Genomic DNA, 19553 nt, shown 5'->3' with positions numbered 1-19553 from the left:
CTACGAAGGAGCACAATGCACCATTCCAGTAGAGCTACAAGCATTGCTTTACATTTGATTCTGAAAATCTTCTTCATAATGACATGCAACCATGCCAACATTAATCTCTGACTGATACTATGTTTTCAAAAGGGGGAGAGCTAGAACCTGTTTGACAACATCAGCGCTAGGAGTTGAACTGATAGAAACCCCAACGCGTGATTCATCATGTTGGTGCAGTTCAAAAAGAAATCAGCTTGGAATCTGTATTTGGGGGGAGGGGGTGTCCTTCCAGCTGAAAATGGCTGTTCGGGAAGAACAATTGGAGGAGGCTGTTCCCATTTAGACACTGTTTAAACACGGAAACTCCTTGTTTTTTCTGTTGCCTGGCTTGCTTTGACCTTGCTGTGCTGTCTGGTTCTTACACAGGATGTTCATGGTTGGGGGGGAAATGGGTTTCTGTGTGATGTGTATAGTCACCCTGCAGCAACCGGACATTTCAGAATTAAATTCAGGGCTATCCTAACACTTCATATTATCTTCTGTTGCATTTTGTGAGCACATGACTTTCAACATTCTCTTTTAGCTTTTGAATAGTCTTTGTGTGTCTTTCATTACCAAACATAACACTTTAAGAACCAAAAATAGTATTTAAGGCTGTTGGTTTTCCCTCCCCTTCCTTGTAAAGCGAGAGAGTGCTGGAGATTGTGTACATACTTTATGTGGTAAACACACTACTTGTTATTGCTCATTCTAATTTCTGGACACACGTATTCTAACATGGACCAGGTTGCACTGCAATCATCTTAAGCTTAACAGCCTGCACTGTAATAAATGCTGGGTACCAGACAATTGATTTGTGTTAGAACAACGTGAAGAAATAAAGTTAACTTATTAGTTTTTACAAATTTAAGTGGATTGAACATAAAACATGTCCAGATAGGATAGGATGTCCAGATCTATTTACTTGTCCAGGCCCGATCACACAATTTCAGACTTGATTGGAATCAGACATTACCTCCCCATCAGGGGTTGAATATATATATATATACATATATTCTCATTGTTTTCTAACACATCTATTGTTATGCAGTGGCACAGAGTAAGATCTCTTTCTTGTTTTCACACAGAAACAGCAAAGTATGCGGCGTGACATCACTTTGTTGCAGAGACGCTATTCGGTAAATTCTGTCAAAGTAGAGCACGGAAGCAGCTTAAAGTGGAAAGCGTGAGAATGTCTGCGGTCTAGAGGTATTATAAGGTTGATAAAGACAACATTGCCATTCCAAACTGTGAGGTATGCAAACTTGGGATTGCCTGTCGGGTATTTAAAGTTGAGGTTTTATTTGTTTTTAAATTAGATTATTTTTTTATATTTACTGTTGCACTAAAGTCCAAAAGTGAAGAATTTATGTTATTTATTACTTGATTGTTCAAGCTACCTCACAAAAGTGCTCTGCTGAGTTGTTGAATGTTAAAAGAAGATTAATTAAATAAAAAACATCCTGGATCCTGTTTCTTCACTCTTCTTTATTCTTTTTTTATGTATTATAGAAGTATTAGATTGGGTTTTGGTATCGGTAGATACTCAAAATCAAATGTCTCGGAGGCAAAAAATCTGATCGGGACATCCCTAATTTTAAATAACTAGTTTGAAAAAGCAACAAACAATATTTTTGAGTGTGCATGAACTGTGATGAATTGTGATGATTTTCAGCATTTACTATCTTCATTGGGCAGAGTTATCATTTTGATTAACTGCACAAGCTTTCACGATGTAACTTTGAGGTTTGATGGTATAAATCACCATTTACTATTTTCATGGAAAAGAACTATCTAAATTCACCTTTTGTGTTCCCTGAAAGAAGGAGAATCATACAGGGTAAACAAATGAATGAATCTTTCATTTCAAAAGTTAACATTTAGCGAATCCTATATGTGGAAATACTTGCTACAAGTATGATTTTAAACGGTTGGTTCCCCAAAAATTACAATTCTGTTATTAATTACTTACCCTCATGTCATTCCAATTTCCTGAGACCTTCCTTCATGTTCACAACACAAATCAGGATATATTGCATGACTTCTGAGTGCTCCCTGATCCTCACTGTTTGTCAAAAACATTCCATGTGACTTCAGTGTTTCAACTGTAATCGTACAAAGCTCCAAGAAACAAAGCTTTTGTGAACAAAACCCAACTGTAAATATGACTCGTTTGACTATATTTTTTCTGCCTCATCAGGTCAAGGTGCACGTTTACTATGGGCAGTATAACACATTGTTATTAGAGTCAGCAGTGCAACACACAAGTGTCATAAATTCCAAAGTAAATGAGTACACTGACTAACAAGGAAAACATAGGCTAACAAAGTAATTTCTACAATTCTTTTGGCACACAAAAGTGTTTTTGGAGCTTCGTATGATTACCGTTGAACTGCTGAAGTCACATGGAATGTTCTGACAATATTTCTGGCTCCTTTTCTGTACTCTGGACTGAATCCCTCAGGGCTGTTATCAATGGAGGATGAGGGAGCTCTCGGATTTTATCTAAAATATTTTAATTTTTATTCCGATGATGAATGACGGTCTCATGGTATAAGAATGACATGAGGCAGAGTATACAATGACAGAATTTTCAATATTATGTGAACTAATAACCCAAACAACAGTAGCCTTAGAAAGTCATAAGGATTATTCCAAGGTGTGCACATGCCAAAGACCCGAGGCAGAATTAAGATGCCCTTCTAAATGGCTGGGATGGCTGTACCAGCTCTGCGGTGATCCATGTTTTCATCCACACCCAGACCCAGCGCACAGTCACCACAGGAATGCAGAAAGAGTGCTCTGACTTTTTCTGAAGTCTACACACAGCTAAAATGTCCTCTCACAGGGAATACCTTGATCGTAAACACTGCAATTGGATTTTGCATGCATGCACACAGATTGATTTTTCATCTGTTTTTGCAACAAACGTCACTGAGCACTCAAAGCTTTATATCTGAGATGGTAAAAATTATGAGAACCAAAGACTGATTTTCAGGAGTCAAAACAATCAATGGAACAGATTTGAGCTCATAAAACGACAGATGAGCTGATCAAAGCAAGAACAGGAACAGTTCTCACATCACAACCTTAAAAATCTCTGTTCATTTTGCAAACTGCAACAAGTAGGTACAAGACTGAAAAATCAAATGCAGATGTTGTGGGTATCTTGAACAGATTTTTAGGAAAAACCTGCACACAAAATGCAAAGTACCTAAAGACAAAACAAACGCTGCCTACTTCTAAAGTAATCAATGTATTCAAAGGTTTACCTGCATAGGCGAGATTGCCGCACCATCTTCTCAACACCTTTGATTCTTTCTCTTCCCAACCAAGTTACATTTGTAGGATCCGTCTCTTTTGTTTGCTTTAAATCTCTTTTCCTTTCTTGGAAGTTCACGCCACTTAATGCCTTATACAGCTTTCTGTCTGTCGCACAAGCACTTTGACATTCCACCTACAGTACAGCTCAAAGTTCCAGTTCTGACAGTTCTTGCTCAGGGCCAGTGTGTGTGTGTGTTTGTATGTGGGTGGGTGTGTATACACGCTACAGCTTTGTGCCAGTTTCAGCTTGCCTGCCTCCTCTGTCTGCATTCATTTCCTGTTCCAGCACACACATCACAGCTTCAGAAGCGTGAGACAGTTAGCAACAGGAAGAGAGAGAGAGAGGTGAAGGTATGGTTTAACTGTTTCATTAAGATTTAAAAACTATAATTATTAACCAAATGTTACTTCACAAAAGCAGTAAAGCAATGCTCCATTAAACACAACAAGAATTAGGGTCCTTCTCAAATAAGTGCCACAATCGAATATTCTGCATTGTTACCATTTGGTTCAAATTGTGTTTCACAAATCAGGTCACTGGAAAGTTGGTGGGTGAAATCAATTAACAAACCCTCAGATAGGAACACACCACTCACAGGATGCTTAGTTTTAGAAATAGTCTGCCAACATGTTAAAAAAAAAGTTCTGCATTTGTCTCACATGAGTGCACATTATAGTTATGCTAATCTGTACAAGCTATAAAGAATGTCAATTGTAGAGAGTTTCATCCACTCCTACTGTTAGCCACTGAATGAAAAACATCAGCTCTGGCAAGAATTTCACCATGCAGTTTCTATGAATAACACCCAGTGGTTGATTCACACCCATTTGGGCTCTGGCGGTTTCTTCCCTCCCTTCCAGTTTGCACAACTTCTGATCACATTTAGACTTTTGGATAAAACTGAACTACTGCTAAATATAATTACTACAAAAATCACAGACTGAACTCTGAGGGGAAACCAGGAACCAAGAGGTTGGTACTCACCCTCAGATATGTGTGATCGGGACAGCACGCCACACCCCAGCAGAAAAAAAAGGAGAAAAGTATGTTTTCTGGGTGGGGCACGTGAAGATTTACTGTTGCCATTGGACTCTGTACTTTCAATGGCGTCCCATTTTGGCAAGCTGGAATGTGTTGTGCTTTCCTGGAATATAAAAATAATAGGAAATCAAGTTTTGATAAAGAGATGGAGCAGTAGTCCATCACAAATTAATGTGCTAATTACTCAAGTTTATTCAGTGCACACATTGTTTAAAGTCACATGATGCACTCTGTGTCGACTGATTGGTGAAGCTTTCATTATGGTCATAAACATGTATGCATTTTTTTTTCTCTACTAAATTCATTTTATTTTATGGATTTGTGTTAGATAATGTCATGCTATTCAAAAAAATTAAACCTAAAATTGCTTAAAGGACACCAATGATGAAAATCAACTTGTGTAAGCTGTTTGGACAGAACTATCTGTATATATAGTGTGTCCACTGTCATGTTGGAGTGATATAAACCCAACAAGTCTCTATTTTTAAATTTCCTGACGTTACAATAGGAACCCAATCCCAGTGATTTTAAGGCCCACTGTAATGTAAAGTAGGAGTGCGGTTTTCCCCGCCCACCAAATTGATTGACAGGCACCATGTTTCTATAATAACATGTACACGTGTCCACAGTACCTTTTTCTACAACAATTTTTTTTTTTAACAAATAACATACATTTTAGAATATTATTGTACTTTTTGACATAGAGAGAGTGAGAAAAGTAAACAAGGATCAAAATGACTGTGACAATTATATTTACATATAAAAAATAGAAATAAAAATAAAACAAAAATACAAAAAAAGAGAAAAAAATAATATTAAAACGATAAAAAATAATAAATCAATAATCTTGTACCAACCAAAACAATTGTTCATACACCAAACTAAAAGCCTGGTCATGATGTCACAGCAGCGAAGAATGTAAAAATGAACTATCATCCAGTATGCAAGGAGTATACATTTCCTTATATTCAAGGAGTGAACCCCAAGTTTTATCAAAGTTTTTGGAAGAACCGTTTAGACAATGTCTCTAATTTGTTCCAGTTTTATAAATTAAAAAACGTGATTAATCCACATGGAGTGAGGAGGTTGAGCAGATGACTTCTAAATTAGAATACAGCGTCAGGCCAGGAGAAAATCAAAAGCTTTGTATTGTGAACAATGAACTGACAAAGGAAGTGTACCAAACAGTGCTGTTGTAGACACAGGTACTGTCTAGGATTTTTATATGTTTTAAAAACTTTTTTAAACAGAGCATATTTGTAGTAAAGACAGCTAAAATCGCTATGTAATTCTTAACCGCTATAATCACCACGACCGCATGGTGTCAGTAAATGCTAATGTGTGTGTGTGTGTATACTGGCTTTTGTGTGTGACTCATCATTTCAGAAAGGCTTGAATAAACACCACAACTATATTAAATAAACATACTTGTTTTTTTTACCAATGAGCTGTATTTCAGCTTCATATGTGTCTGTCTCTATAACTGACTGCTGTTTATCTGACATAACTCATGATGAGAAGCACATATGCATGTGGGAACGGTGGGCAGGGGGAAACAGCTCATTTGCATTTAAAACCCACAAGCTACAAAAACAGCTACAGTATACTCACACATTAAAATGGGCAAATACTGGAGGCTATGATACATAATTTGATGGGTATTTTGAGGTGAAACTTTACAGACACATTTTGGAGACACCAAAGGCTTGTCTTATATATTGTAAAAGGGGTAAAATAGGTGCCCTTTAAAAAATACAAGCAGTTTCTGACATTTTCATTTGACTACGAAAAGAGTTTTAGAGAGTTTGAGTTTGTCACTTCATCAATAAGTCAGGTGTGATTTAGGTGTGATTTGTGTTTCAAAAGGATAACAATAAATGAGGATAGGATTCAGGGCACAAACTATTTCTGACTGTTGAGTGTGTATTATGATGCAATCATAACTTATGACGTGTCATAACTGATGATATCATTTGTGTCATGCAGGAAGAGAAATAGGGTTGTTTTATTGTTGTTGTTAAAAACTCACTTGGAATATACAAATAATTATCTGTTTTAACTTCATTATTAATTTTTACTTTCATTCATTTTCCTTTGGCTTAGTCCCTTTATTCATCAGGGTTCGCCACAGCGGAAAGAACCGCCAACTTATCCAGCATATGTTTTACACAGCGGAAGTACTGGGAAACATCCATACGCACTCATTTACACACATACACTATATGGCTAATTTAGTTTATTCACTTCACCTATACAGCATGTCTTTGGACTGTGGGGGAAACCAGAACACCTGGAGAAAACCCTCCCAAACACGGAGAGAACATGCAAAGGCAAAACAGAAATGCCAACTGGCCGAGCTTGGACACAAACCAGCGACCTTCTTGCTGTGAGGTGAGAGTGCTAACCACTGAGCCACCGTGTCGCCTAACTTCATTATTAATATAATAATTATTCCATTATAATATTTAAATGCACTTTATATTCTTATGTTAAAAAGCTCAACTTGGAAAGTGATCTGTGATAGTATATCTGACACTGTCCCTGTCAAGGACTAGGAATATATTCACGTGTCCGACTTTCTTTCTCCCCTGTCCTCCCTCTTCCTCATCCTTAGGAAGGAACACCCCCCTTTCCTGTTCAGCCACATAAAGTTTCCTCTTCTCAAACTATCTAATTTCCTGTAAAGGACTTACATTTCCTTTCCTTTAACATACTCTGGATTTGAAGACAGGTATGTATCAGTGCACGTGTCTGAACTGTGTATATGAGAAATGAAAAGCAGGGGGTTGCTGAACATTTGAACAAGTATGAACCTGCCGCTCTGTAATCTTTATCACTGAATCCAAATGTGTTGTTCATGGTAGAGAGAAATAAAATCTTTTGCCATCCTGCAAAAGATTTTAAATTTTTATTCAAAGGCACGTTTCGCCTCTCAGTATTAATTTTACCAAGCTCAATGGTTTTCAAAATTCAGGCAGTTCTCAAACATTTCCTTGAGCAATATAAGCACGAAACACACCAACAGAGCATGAAGAATTATTTATACTACAGTGTTTCTTATTTTGTCAGTGTATATATTTTTCACTATTATTTACAGCAGATTTCAAACAGACTAAGATAGATGTTGTGTAACCGCTCAAATTTTGAACCAAGCTGAGGTTTCTCGTGAGCACAGCACCCCTTGTTTTCAAATGTAGGTTACCATATGAAGTCGAGAATCTGAGGTTGTCCTGCCACCTATCGATGAAGTTTGATATAGCCTGACGCGAGTGTAACAGCTAATTCTTTATAGGCTATTTATTTATTTCTATAATTAGCTGTTTTTGGTGTGGTCGGAGTTTTAATCAGAATTTTTATTCAAAGGAAGTGTACGGTTTCTGTTTTGAGGCATGTTTGCTTAAGCCTCAGCTAAATCCAGCAAAGAAATATGAGTGATTTTCATTTTTTTCTTGTTAGTGTTAATTATATTCCATAACTGTGAATATTCCGTTATTACTAGTGTAATTCTTACATCTATATAAAATGTGTAAATGAAATGCATCTCTCTGACTAGTATTTTGGTTTTTGTAATTCTCTATTTTTCATAAACTTCTTAAATGAAATAATAGGCCTATTGTCCGTTTCTAAATCTATGTCTTCTAATGTATATTGAATTATTATTATTTTAATGCATGCAATGAATTTTACTACATTCAGAGACACCATATTTTAACATATCTCTTTGTTATGATACATTAATCATTCATTCATTCATTCATTCATTCATTTTCTTTTCGGCTTAGTCCCTGTATGAATGAGGGGTTGCCACAGCGTAATGAGCCGCCAACTTATATATGCTCTTCCAGCCACAACCCAACACTGGGAAAGACCCACACTCATACAACACAGCTAATTTAGCTTATTCAATTCACATAATATGTCTGACTGTGAGGGGAAACCGCAGCACCCGGAGGAAACCCACCCGAACACGGGGAGAAAATGCAAACCAGCATGCGAACCAGCGACCTTCTTGCTGTGAGGCAATTGTGCTACCCACTGACGCTGTATGATACTATTATTATTTGCCCTATGAGTAATTACTATTATTGCTTTTTTTCTTGCTAAATTCAGCATAATAAACAGTGACTGAGATTTTAAAATTTATTTCCTGGCATAAAAGCGAGAGTTTGTAATTAGATTTTCCGTTTATTACCGTTTTAAAAGACATTTTCCTTACATATTTTATTAGATTTTAACAAGTTTTTACTGGTTCTTTTTAAGAACATACAGGAAAAAAACTAATAACCGACAGTTAAATAAATCAGGAAGTCCAAATAGCAGCATGCCACAAACAAAACACATAAATAAAAATAAATAAAATAGTAAAATACAATGTAATATAATACGAGGAAGTTATAAATACATTTCAAGTCAAAAATACATTTAGCAAACTACAAAGTTTAAGGGTTTTTTTATGTCGCATAAGCTTTAAAGAATTGAAGAAGACCATTATCTTTTTGGAAAAGCAAAAAGTTCATTTATGGATGAAATCATTTGGCAAAGTCATATTGTAAACTTAAAGAATTCACATCAAAATTCTGACAAAAAGATGTTTTGCAGTTTTAAAATCAGGTATTACATACTTCAATCTTAACCAAACAGAAATGTCATAACTTTGCATAAATAAAACATGTTCCAATGACTCAAAAGGTATACAAACATTAAGCTATTCCATAGTAAATCTATGTGTGAGTAACTCATTAGTATCGTTCGCTAATGTAGAGGTAATGTACAGTCCCAAACGAAAAGATTCGTTGTTCTTACATGATATGGAAAATCGGTTGCATCATGAATGATGAAAGCGCGGCCTTGGAATTGTTAAAAGAATTCTTTGGGAGAGCGCATCGTCACTATGGAAAGTGAAAGTGAAATGCTGAGTATGTAAACAATTATGCTCCGTTACAATGAGGAATTACCACTCGCAGGATTGTGTCGTCACATTACACAGCCGGCTGGATGACATCACACTTAACAAGAAAGCTGCTCTAAAACAGGCTACTGTTTAAACTTTGCCGCGAGCGCAACGAAATGGGGGGGGGGGGGAGAACTCAAAAAATAAAGTATGTAAACATATTAACTTGCAATTGCATGAAGCTAGCCTACAAAATGCTACAAAACATAGCCTAGTTGTTGTATGATGTAATTGCGTCACCTAGCTTGTAGTGCTTTTGAAAGTCCCAGATTGTTTCACGCATGCCTAAGCACATCCGTTATCTCATTGATTTCAGCTCAAAATGAGTAAACAAAGCTGGTCTAAGGTGTGAAAAGGAACGCCTACCACGACGATGATGATCACGTGCTTTTCATTTTCTCCTTCTAAAACTTCCAATTGTAATACCGCTGGGCTTCCCGCGCTTTCAACCTGCTTAAGGGATGCAAATTTGGTAGGGATTTTTTCGAGCACTATATAAAGTCAAGGTCTTGCCATAATTTAGTAGGCTATCCAAGTCGTAGTATTCATATCGTTTAAGTAGTGTCTCTACAGCTGTCAATACATCACAATGAGGGCTGTTTTGTGTTTTCTGTGCCTAATATTTTTCCCGTCTTTATTTGTATCCTCTAATCAGGAGAGAAGAACTTTAATTACGACAATAAAGCTTTTGAATGCGCTGGTGAGACTAATCCTATATATTTATTTGTTTGTTTTTTTTTTGTCTCTTGTCTGTCTGTCTGTCTGTCTGTTTATCTACATTGAAAATATGATTCAATGGATTTACTACATTTGAGGTAAGTGGTTTCAACAATTTATATGAGCTAAATTTAAACAAACAAATTAAATGTAATATTGTTGAACTATATTTGTTTGTTTAAATTCACAATACAGTAAATTGTTTGCAACCACTTACCTTAAAAATTGTGAATCTATATCTATCTATCTATCTATCTATCTATCTATCTATCTATCTATCTATCTATCTATCTATCTATCTATCTATCTATCTATCTATCTATCTATCTATCTATCTATCTATCTATCTATCTATCTATCTCTACCTTTATTCTGTGGCACATTAATATGGTAAAAAATGTCCAATTAAAAGCTGGAAAAAATTAATCATAGGTCAATGTTGATGCATTTTAATAGCCTACTAAGAAACGCCCTGAACATAAACATTTTTTTTTCTACCATAGGGACCAAAAGCGTGCATAAACGAGGTGGAAAATGCGAATTCTTCTCGTTTCAGGAATCTTATCAAAAAGGTAAACAATTCAATAAGAACACTAATAAATGTTACATCCCGAGATCTTCAAGTGTAGTGTTAGTTTAGTTGCAGTCCCACTCAGCTGCCCGCATAAAACTTGATTTGCCAGTTCAGGTGTGTCGAAAAATAACAATCTGCAACTTCAACTATTAACCTCTGCCTGTGTCTGTTATAGCGTGTATGTTGTTTGACAATGACTGTTGTGTCTTCTTCATCTGTAAAGAGACAGGAAATACCTGAGGCCCTGAAGCTATCATACAACTCCACCTTTGAGATCTTCAAGAAGAAAGTAAACAACTGCCACTGGCATAACAATGCATTTCGAGATCTAATGGAGCACCTCAATAGGCAAATTATATCCAACACCGTAAGTCACGTCCAATAGTTTTTAATATTTATTATTGACAATTACACACTGTAACACAAAGTATTGTTAAAATGTAGGCTCCTGTGATAAGCTCTGAACTTGAGACCATGGTCAATGACTTCAAGCTGCTCGACGATTTTCTCACAACGCAGGTGAGGGATTCAGTAAATAATGTGCTTTATGATAACGAAAATCCAGATCCGCACCAATCAACTCTTACTCTGCTTTTTGACAGAAGTTTAGCTGCTGCGCTTGGGAGATTGCACGACATGATGTTTTGGTCGTCATGGACCACTTCAGGAAAAGGAGTGCACAAAGAAAGATACACTATTAATGCATCACATGTAGTTTACCGAATGTTGTCCATATTTTGTTTTTACGTTAACTTTATTTATTTATTTATTTATTTATTTATTTATTTATTTATTTATTTATTTATTTATTTATTCATTTATTTATTTTGCACTTCTTTGCTCTACACTGAAGTCAAATTGGTAAAATAAGCAATTGGAGAATGAATGAGCGGATGGGCGGATGATCTTTCATTTGATTATTTTTATGCCTAGGCTACTGTATATCCAAGTTGTCTTTTATGGCAAAATACATATTCTGTTTAGAAACACGTGTGGAACACGTAATCTAAACTAAAATGTATGAAATGTATAGTGTTTTAAAGCACTGTTCATCAGGGGCATGTATTTTACTATGTGAACAAATTGTGTTTCGTTGTTGAATGTATCACAAATGTCTATATCTGTGTAACAAATGTGTGGACATATGTAACCATGTGTGAATTTCCTACCTATAAAACAAAATAAAATGTCAGAAATTGCCATTAACTTGTGTTTATCATATTATTCAGTTAGTCTTTTTGTGCAAGTCGGTACATTTTAGTCGTTTTTTTATTACAGTAGATAATATTTGGGTACATTCTGATTTCAGAAAAGACACAGTCTTACTTTACTAAGCAAAAATAACAGTTTGAACTAATAAGTTGTCCATGAGAAAATATGTTTAATGCAAGTCTGTATAAAATGTTATTTAACTGCCTTTCCGTAATAAATTAAAGTGTGTACGAGATAAAATCAGATAAAGAAAAATATTAATAAGGAGGCAAAGGTGGAGTCTGTTAAAAGTTTGATCTCATGCAATATTCGACAGAAAAAGTCAAGGAGACAACTGTGGTCGAAAGACCTCAATAGGTATCGATGAGTGATCTATGAAACCTGAAACCCACTCTCACGCATATGTTTTCTCCCCGCAATATTCTAGCTTTCCTTCACTTTTATTAAAATACTCTAAAACAAATGTCTGTTATAAGGACTTCCTAAGTTTGGTTCCATTTCTACAGTCAAAACATAATTAGAACATTGTTTATCGGCACTTTAAGTAGTGGCGCCCCCAAAACATTAATGAAAATTCATAAAATCATTTATAAAACAAATTAACAAACTGAACAAACGGCATTACTATGCACACACACACACACACACACACACACACACACACACACACACACACACACACACACTAATAATATCCATGCATCCATATTCCTTTTTGAGCCACAATTTTATTGTTTTTATTGATGTACCTTTTTGCAAAATACATCCACAAAAATCACTGAGATTTCTGACCCTAGTAAGTCAACAAGCAAAACAATGAAGGTGCTAAATAAGCTAGATTTTTTAATGAAAAGTACAATCTCATGAACCCAAAGTTGTGCATAAACCCCACAAACAATACTAAACAACTTCTAAGAAATTTAAGCTTACTTTTATTTTTAAATGTGTAGTAGCCTACTGCAAATCAGCAAAAGCGAACCTTCTGTAGATAGGCGAAAACATTAAACTATGCTAATCAAAATGACCTAATTCTGAGCCTTGTAAAGTAATGTTAACACATGTTTAGTATTTAACTGTTAACAGAGCGCATAGAATAGTTACTTAGGTTAAGATATGTTTATACCCGTTGTTCTTTCCTAAATAATTGCCATATCTGTCTGTTGAAGGCGTGTGCGTGCTGTCAACAACAATTAGCCAAACCATCCACAATAATTTAGTGGCTGCAATTTATTTATTTATCGAAATATTGTGGATTTTCAACGCAAAATTACTGGGCTGGCCCCAGGGGTGGAGTTTTCACAGGGCCCATTTGGAGGCACTCCTGACTTTGAGAATTGAGAATTAATTTAAAAAGTGCCATTACGTGATTGGTTATGGAGATATAGACATATAGGCTACCCTACATCTTTTCACGTTTTTACAAAGTAGTGCAACATTATCAAAAAACGAAAAAGTCCACAAATTCATTCATTCATTCATTCATTCATTCATTCATTCATTCATTCATTCATTCATTCGGTCGTTTCTTTATTATCTTTCGGCTCAGTTTCTTCACCACAGCGAAATGAACCGTCAACTTATCAGCATATGTTTTACACAGCAGATGCCCTTCCTAATTCAAAAATAACTAACGAACTAAAATCCACTGTGAGGCGAATGTGTCACAAATCTAATAGTATTTAATCTTGGAAATTTAGTAAGATTTTTGCTTGTTTATTTGTTGGGCAGTGCAAATTCAATATTATGGATAACTTTTAGGTCTCTAAGTCTGGGCCAATATCCTATATTTATTTTAAATTTACGAGATCGCATAAGGACGATAATAATAACAACATAAATTTAACAGAACTAATAAAATAACAACAAACTTACTAATGTGAGTAAAGTTCTTTAGATATTTGGGTATAATTCTTAATGATATAATGTCATTATAATTATATAATGTGATTAAACGGAACTAGGCCTATTTGTTTGATAAAACTGGCACTTCTATGAATTTTAATTATTAGCCTACTTAATATTAAATAAATAACAACATCTAAAACTTAATAGTATTTTACAACAAAATGATAAAAAAATGTAGCGAATTTACATTTATTGCATGTATAAAGTAATAATAGTAAGAGTAATAATAACAACCTAATAATAATATTAATAAAATGATTTTTAGGAATAAAAAATATTTTAACGACAATATAATGTGATTAATAATAATAATAATAATAATAATAATAATAATAATAATTATTATTATTATTATTATTATTATTATTATTATTATGTTTTAAAATAGCCTAATAAATATAACAATAGTGATGATGATCATTAAATTATTATTTTGGTAATCCAATGGCCAGTTTTTCTTGCGTAGTGAAAAAAATATTTATGTGAAGTGAAGTGAAAGTGCAATAATGCAGAAGAAAGTGCGGTGAAATCCAACGAGAGTTGGAGGTTTTTCACACGAGATTGCATCAGCACACATGACGTCTAAACAGAAAGTGTTTGGTTCACGCGAACCCGCGGCTGCGTTTGGAAACGGCAGCCTGAAATACGTTGGAATCAGGTAATCATTTTGACCCGTGTGATTTATTTTGCTTAAATGAAGTTATTAACAGTATTATCTGTGTGTGTTGCAAGTGGCTATTGTTGTGTGTGGTTTCAGCTGATGCCTGACGGTTGAAACGTAACTGCATAAGCCAACATATTAGCTACATTATTATCACAATGTTAGGCTACTTCTCTTCTAACATTACAAAATGAAGTACTTTCAAAATAGAACTTGATAAATTTGAGCATAGAGTCTACTTTTGGGTTATTTTGTATAGTCTGGTCTTCTATACGCGTTCTCAGCAAGTAGCCTAGCCTAGAAAGTGAAAGCTGGAATTACCAGCCCCTGCCGTTCGTTTTCCCTTTCCCAATACTCCCGAATAAATCCAGCACTCTCCATCATGTCTCTGAAACTTTCTCTTGAGCGACAAAGTAGAAAACTACTTAATACACGCAAAGATGAGAACTCAAATGTGGACCTTTATTTTTGTGATATTTGTTATTCTGCAGAGTCAAAGCTCTGCGTCTACTTGCGAATGGCTTGGCCGATACAGGATAATAACGACAGAATCTCTGAACCTGCTCAAGAATATGGTAAATGCAATCTTCTTGCTTTATTTTTAACGTTGTTTAGAGACTTAACGACAATGCCAGTATGTATCATTGCATTGATGCGCTGGAAACACAGCTAATTAAGCATATATTAAGCAAAAAAATAAACTTGCCTTGCCTAGATGTGGAACCGATTTCTAGTTTTTTTTTAATGGTTGTATGTTTACCTACATAACTACATACCTACGATTTACAAATAGGCTACTTCAAGTGCAAAATATGCTTTGCTACTGATGGATGATGCGACTTGTTGGGTTGGAGTAAATCTTTATGCTATGCCATCATTGCTTCTATCATTTTATTTTCTTGTCAAAGCAGTCTCATTAGTGTTTTAAAAATAATTCAGCAGTTTTGATTTTATGAAAGTAGCCTATTAGAGAGCATTGTCAGATGTGTGCAAATGTAAACAGAGATTATGTTTTGCATCTGTGTGTTTACTTAGTTTAACAGTCACATTTTAGAATGAATGAGAAAATAAACTTATTTTTAATCTGTTTTATAGGGTGGAAAATATGCAGATCTGGAGACACCATTTCCAAGCCGCTTGTACACCTTGATGGACAAGTCAAAGGTTTGTAGAGTGCTTGGAAACACTATGTAATCAAAAAATAAATAAAATCAGAAAGTGTTTATAACCTAAAGAGGCTGGTAAACCTATAAATAATTACATTGCATTTCATTGCATTACAGGTGGAGGACCAGGTTAAGTTTTTAGTCCTGACATTGGATCACATCATCCACCTTATGGATGCCAGGGAGCACATGAACTCAGTGAACTGGGACCAAAACACTGTTGAAGACTTTCTTAACATACTGCACAGAAAATCGTCTGACCTCAAAGAATGTGTAAGTCCTGTGTCAAAGTATTTGTGCATGGCAGGGGAAACTGGTATCATAATAGGCATTTATGTATTGCATGTAATCCTTGTTGAAAGAACCATCATAAAAGCAATACAACAAAAACTTAGTTAAAATTCTGCTTGATCATTTAAGCTTACCCCTCTACTTATTGTAAAAACCCTAAAGTGCTATTCTGGGTTATAACAACACTTTTGAACTTGTAGAATATTTATTATATTTAATATTATCATTATTATTATTAATAATAATAATAAATAAACTATAATAATGCTATTATTGTATTGCAATCAATGTAAAGGAAATTACCATATAGTATATGGTTCCTCGCCCAAGAAAGGGTTAAATCAGGTAGCATTATTCCTACAAATGTTGAGATTCTGAATAAAAGACCAAACTAATAAGAGCTTAGTCATTGAATAGGTGTGTTTAAAGGTGTTTTAGTGACACCTATTGGAGAGCTTGGGTAAATTGTTTACTATGCGTTAAAAAACGGACACATTTTTGGTGCTACAGTTCTATCTGGTTATTTATTCCCGTTTTAATTTTTTTATCAGGTGGCAAGATCCACAAAGCCAGCACACAAGGAGTCCTACGAGATAAGAATAAAAAGGCACTTCAGGACTTTGAAGAAGATTCTAAAGAAAAAAGTAAGTTTGACTTCATATTAAAAGTGCATGCGTTTACACTCTTTACTTCTGTCATCACCTTGTTTTCTTAGTGCCAGTAGTAACATTATTTTTTTTCCCCCAAAATCATATATTATATGTTTTGCAGCAATTTCAAAATAAGTGGTGCTAAAAAGTGTGTTCAGTTTTATTTCAAATATGTAAATTGGCTATGGTAAGGTTTTAATATGTTGCTTCATCCATTGCATCATTTTGGAAATCAGCCATATAGGAAGATAGAGTTGTGATTGAAATAAGTTTTGTGCTATCTTGACTGGTTTGGGTCTGTCGTAAATGAACAATAAATATGACACCAAATTGCATCACTATAACATTTTTTAGGTGTTAGTATCAGTGTGTTTCTGTTCATGGATATATATTAACTAGTGGTTCTAAACAATGACAAAATTTGTTTGTAGAAGATATAAAACTGATATAAAAACGAAAAGCTTGTAGTTTGTCACTTCTGCCTAATTGGATCAATGTATATATGTATATATCACCTCATACTTCAATTTCCAATCAAATCTTGACCAATCAAATTCTATTGAACACATGAAGAAAGGAAGGTGTAGAAATGCAGTAAAAGCCCAGACAGCAGCTGAAATCTAAATCTCTTAGTATTATTCAGCAACCCTCTGCCCTTCCTCATTGTAAATTATTATCTGCTGCTTCAGTCCAACATCTACATTAGCAGGATGATGAAACCAGAGTTGACATTTTAGCAAGACAATAATACAAAACACAACCAAGGATACTCTGGAATGCTTTTAGAGAAAGAAAATTAAGTTGTAGAATGGCTCAGCCAATCACCTGACTTGATTTCAATAGACAATACAAATTAAAGATAAGATTTTACTGACCCACAGATCCATTAAGATATTTACACTCTGTTGAAGTCTGTGAAAAAACCTGAGCAATTCATCTGACTTCATTCTTCATATGAGAGGTGTCTTTAAGCTTCCATCACCAAAAAAGCCTTTTATATAAAGTATTAAATACATTTCGGTAGTTCAGCACATTTTCCTTGTGTAATACCACTGTTATACACAACACATTTTTAGATTTTTTTCTGTTCTGTCCTATTTAAACGTTTGTATTGTTTTTTGTTTTTTTTACCAAAATCTGGTTCAATTCTATGTCAAAAGCTACTTTAGAATTGTTATTACCAGAAAAAAAAAAACATGATTTGTTGAATACTTAATTTTCCCCACAGTACATCAAGCTTTTAGGGATTTGCAAAAATGTAGGTAGAGAAGTTTTTTTTCCGGTTACATGCTTGGGTAGCATAAGAAGCATATTACAATGGTGACTTTGCAAATGGAAATATGTTCTTCCACATAAAAATGCACAGAGGCTAAAGTTGTTCTTTTTTTGTGTTTTTAGCAATACAGTGCTGAAGCATGGGAGCAGATCCGGAGAGTTGTGAAAAGCCACCTTCAGAGGATGGACATCATCGCAAGCAACGCAAGGGTCAATCCTCGAGTGTAACAGATGATATGATCTGATATAATGACCAAAAAATAAATAAATTACAGCAATCATCAACGAAACGTTACAAAAAAAATGCCTTATGAAAAAAAAAAACTCAAAAAAACTTGAATGTATTTGTGAATTTATGTTTTAGTATTTTACAATGAATGTAGCCTAGAGTTTTGCCTAATGCCTTGTATCTTAATTTATAGTTTCCTAAGAAAACTTGAAGCATTCCGATAAAGCAAGCTAATTATGTTTCCTACATAAACGTAATGTATTTTGTTTTGGTAGGAAAATACATTGTGTATATTCTGATTTTAACTGTGAAAAGGAGAAATGCTGTGTATTTCAGATCATGTATTAACCATCAGTCAGGTATTTTGTGATTTACATGCACATAATCCACAGACATGATTGTTTTAGGTATTTCTTAAACTGACTTACAGATTTTGGTGCGCAATTTTTATAACGTACAATATTATTGTTTTCATATTTATTGCTATTTATTTATTTATTTGTTTGATTATTTATATTTGTTATAAAATATATGATTTTGTATTTTCAAATAAAAAAGTTTGACTAAAATGGATTGACTGTTTACTGTACATGGTTGACCGTTTCTTATACTTATTTTATTTCGATTGACTCTTCAAAATGTTGTGGTATTTAAAACATTTACCCATATGGAATCAAAACGTACATTTTAATGATCTCTATATACAAATAAATGCTTCATTAAGAGTGTGCAAATGTGTATGGTACAACAAGTATGCAGCAGCATTTACCCTTTCTCGAACGGGGGCGCCAAAATCTACATTCTGGGCGCCAATCAAACTTTCTGTGACGGAGTGAAACAAATACAACATCCTTTGTATTCCACTTGTTATACAAAAACAATGATTAAATAAATATGTAGGAAGTGAATTTTTATTTAATTAGATTTTTTCATATATTTTTTTTATATTGCGATAGACATTTAACCCATTTAATCCCAAACTTTTCCTAGAAATGACGTATAAATTTGTGTGGTATTTGTAAGGATAATAAACAATTAATGTCAATTTTCAAAAAAAATAAATAAAATATTGAGAAGTCCATGAAAAAATGGGTTTTATCTTTGGTCACAATTGTGACCAGTGGTAGAACACAGGGAGTCTAGGTCTACAGTGTAAATGCATTTAAAAAATTAAAAATCTCTTGCCAGCAATTAGTTTAGAGACGGGTTTAACTTGTTCAAATTTGTTTTTCCATTAACAAGAAGTAAACATTGTCTGGCTTAGTTTAAAAAATAACAAAATAACAATCTTATGCAGCAGGTCAACACAAATATTCAAATGAAATGATGACAAAATGACAAATTATAAGTAATTTGATAAAAGTAAACTATAGAGTAAATTATTATAAACTTCATTATAAACGAAAATAAATACCAAGCTAGCAAATTCACATGGCTCAAATCCAGCCCACACCAGACACTTACATCCGGCCCACACACCGCATGGTGGTCCTTTCCTGTTTGCCAGATCTGGGCCACAATTAAGCCACAGTTTG

At 34.4% G+C, this 19553-nt stretch overlaps 2 protein-coding genes across 9 annotated transcripts in view; one reads left to right on the top strand and one right to left on the bottom strand.

Annotated features, from left to right (window-relative positions):
- arhgap27l (Rho GTPase activating protein 27, like) overlaps nucleotides 1-19553 on the bottom strand; it is a 78503-nt gene that overhangs the window by 42955 nt on the left and 15995 nt on the right. For 4 of the 7 annotated variants that reach the window (XM_073944340.1, XM_073944343.1, XM_073944339.1 and 1 more), the window contains one exon: nucleotides 4331-4490. The gene's annotated coding sequence lies outside the window, so the exon portion shown is untranslated. Of the gene's footprint in view, nucleotides 1-1993; nucleotides 2496-3293; nucleotides 3507-4330; nucleotides 4491-19553 lie in introns of those variants that run through there. The other 3 variants (XM_689796.9, XM_005171602.6, XM_073944341.1) reach the window with 2 other exon arrangements.
- ifnphi1 (interferon phi 1) lies at nucleotides 14324-18583 on the top strand. Of its 2 annotated transcripts, none has more exons than XM_073937145.1 (5): nucleotides 14324-14404; nucleotides 15503-15571; nucleotides 15691-15846; nucleotides 16416-16508; nucleotides 17913-18583. In XM_073937145.1, exons 2-5 carry the CDS (start codon nucleotides 15557-15559, stop codon nucleotides 18015-18017), a joined length of 369 nt encoding a protein of 122 aa, XP_073793246.1. In that variant the 5' UTR covers nucleotides 14324-14404; nucleotides 15503-15556; the 3' UTR covers nucleotides 18018-18583.

The sequence above is a fragment of the Danio rerio genome, chromosome 3 (assembly GCF_049306965.1).
Source record: "Danio rerio strain Tuebingen ecotype United States chromosome 3, GRCz12tu, whole genome shotgun sequence".
NCBI classification, from domain to species: Eukaryota; Metazoa; Chordata; class Actinopteri; order Cypriniformes; family Danionidae; genus Danio; species Danio rerio.
The sequence above is the reverse complement of the archived record's forward strand: the minus strand, read 5'-3'. Positions and strand labels throughout refer to the sequence as shown.

Bases quoted from the DNA above. Each gene is read 5' to 3' on its own strand.
- ifnphi1 (XM_073937145.1), top strand. The intron at 15,847-16,415 runs GTAAGTCCTGTG...TTTTTTTATCAG, and splicing joins CGTCTGACCTCAAAGAATGT to GTGGCAAGATCCACAAAGCC. The intron at 16,509-17,912 runs GTAAGTTTGACT...TTGTGTTTTTAG, and splicing joins AGAAGATTCTAAAGAAAAAA to CAATACAGTGCTGAAGCATG.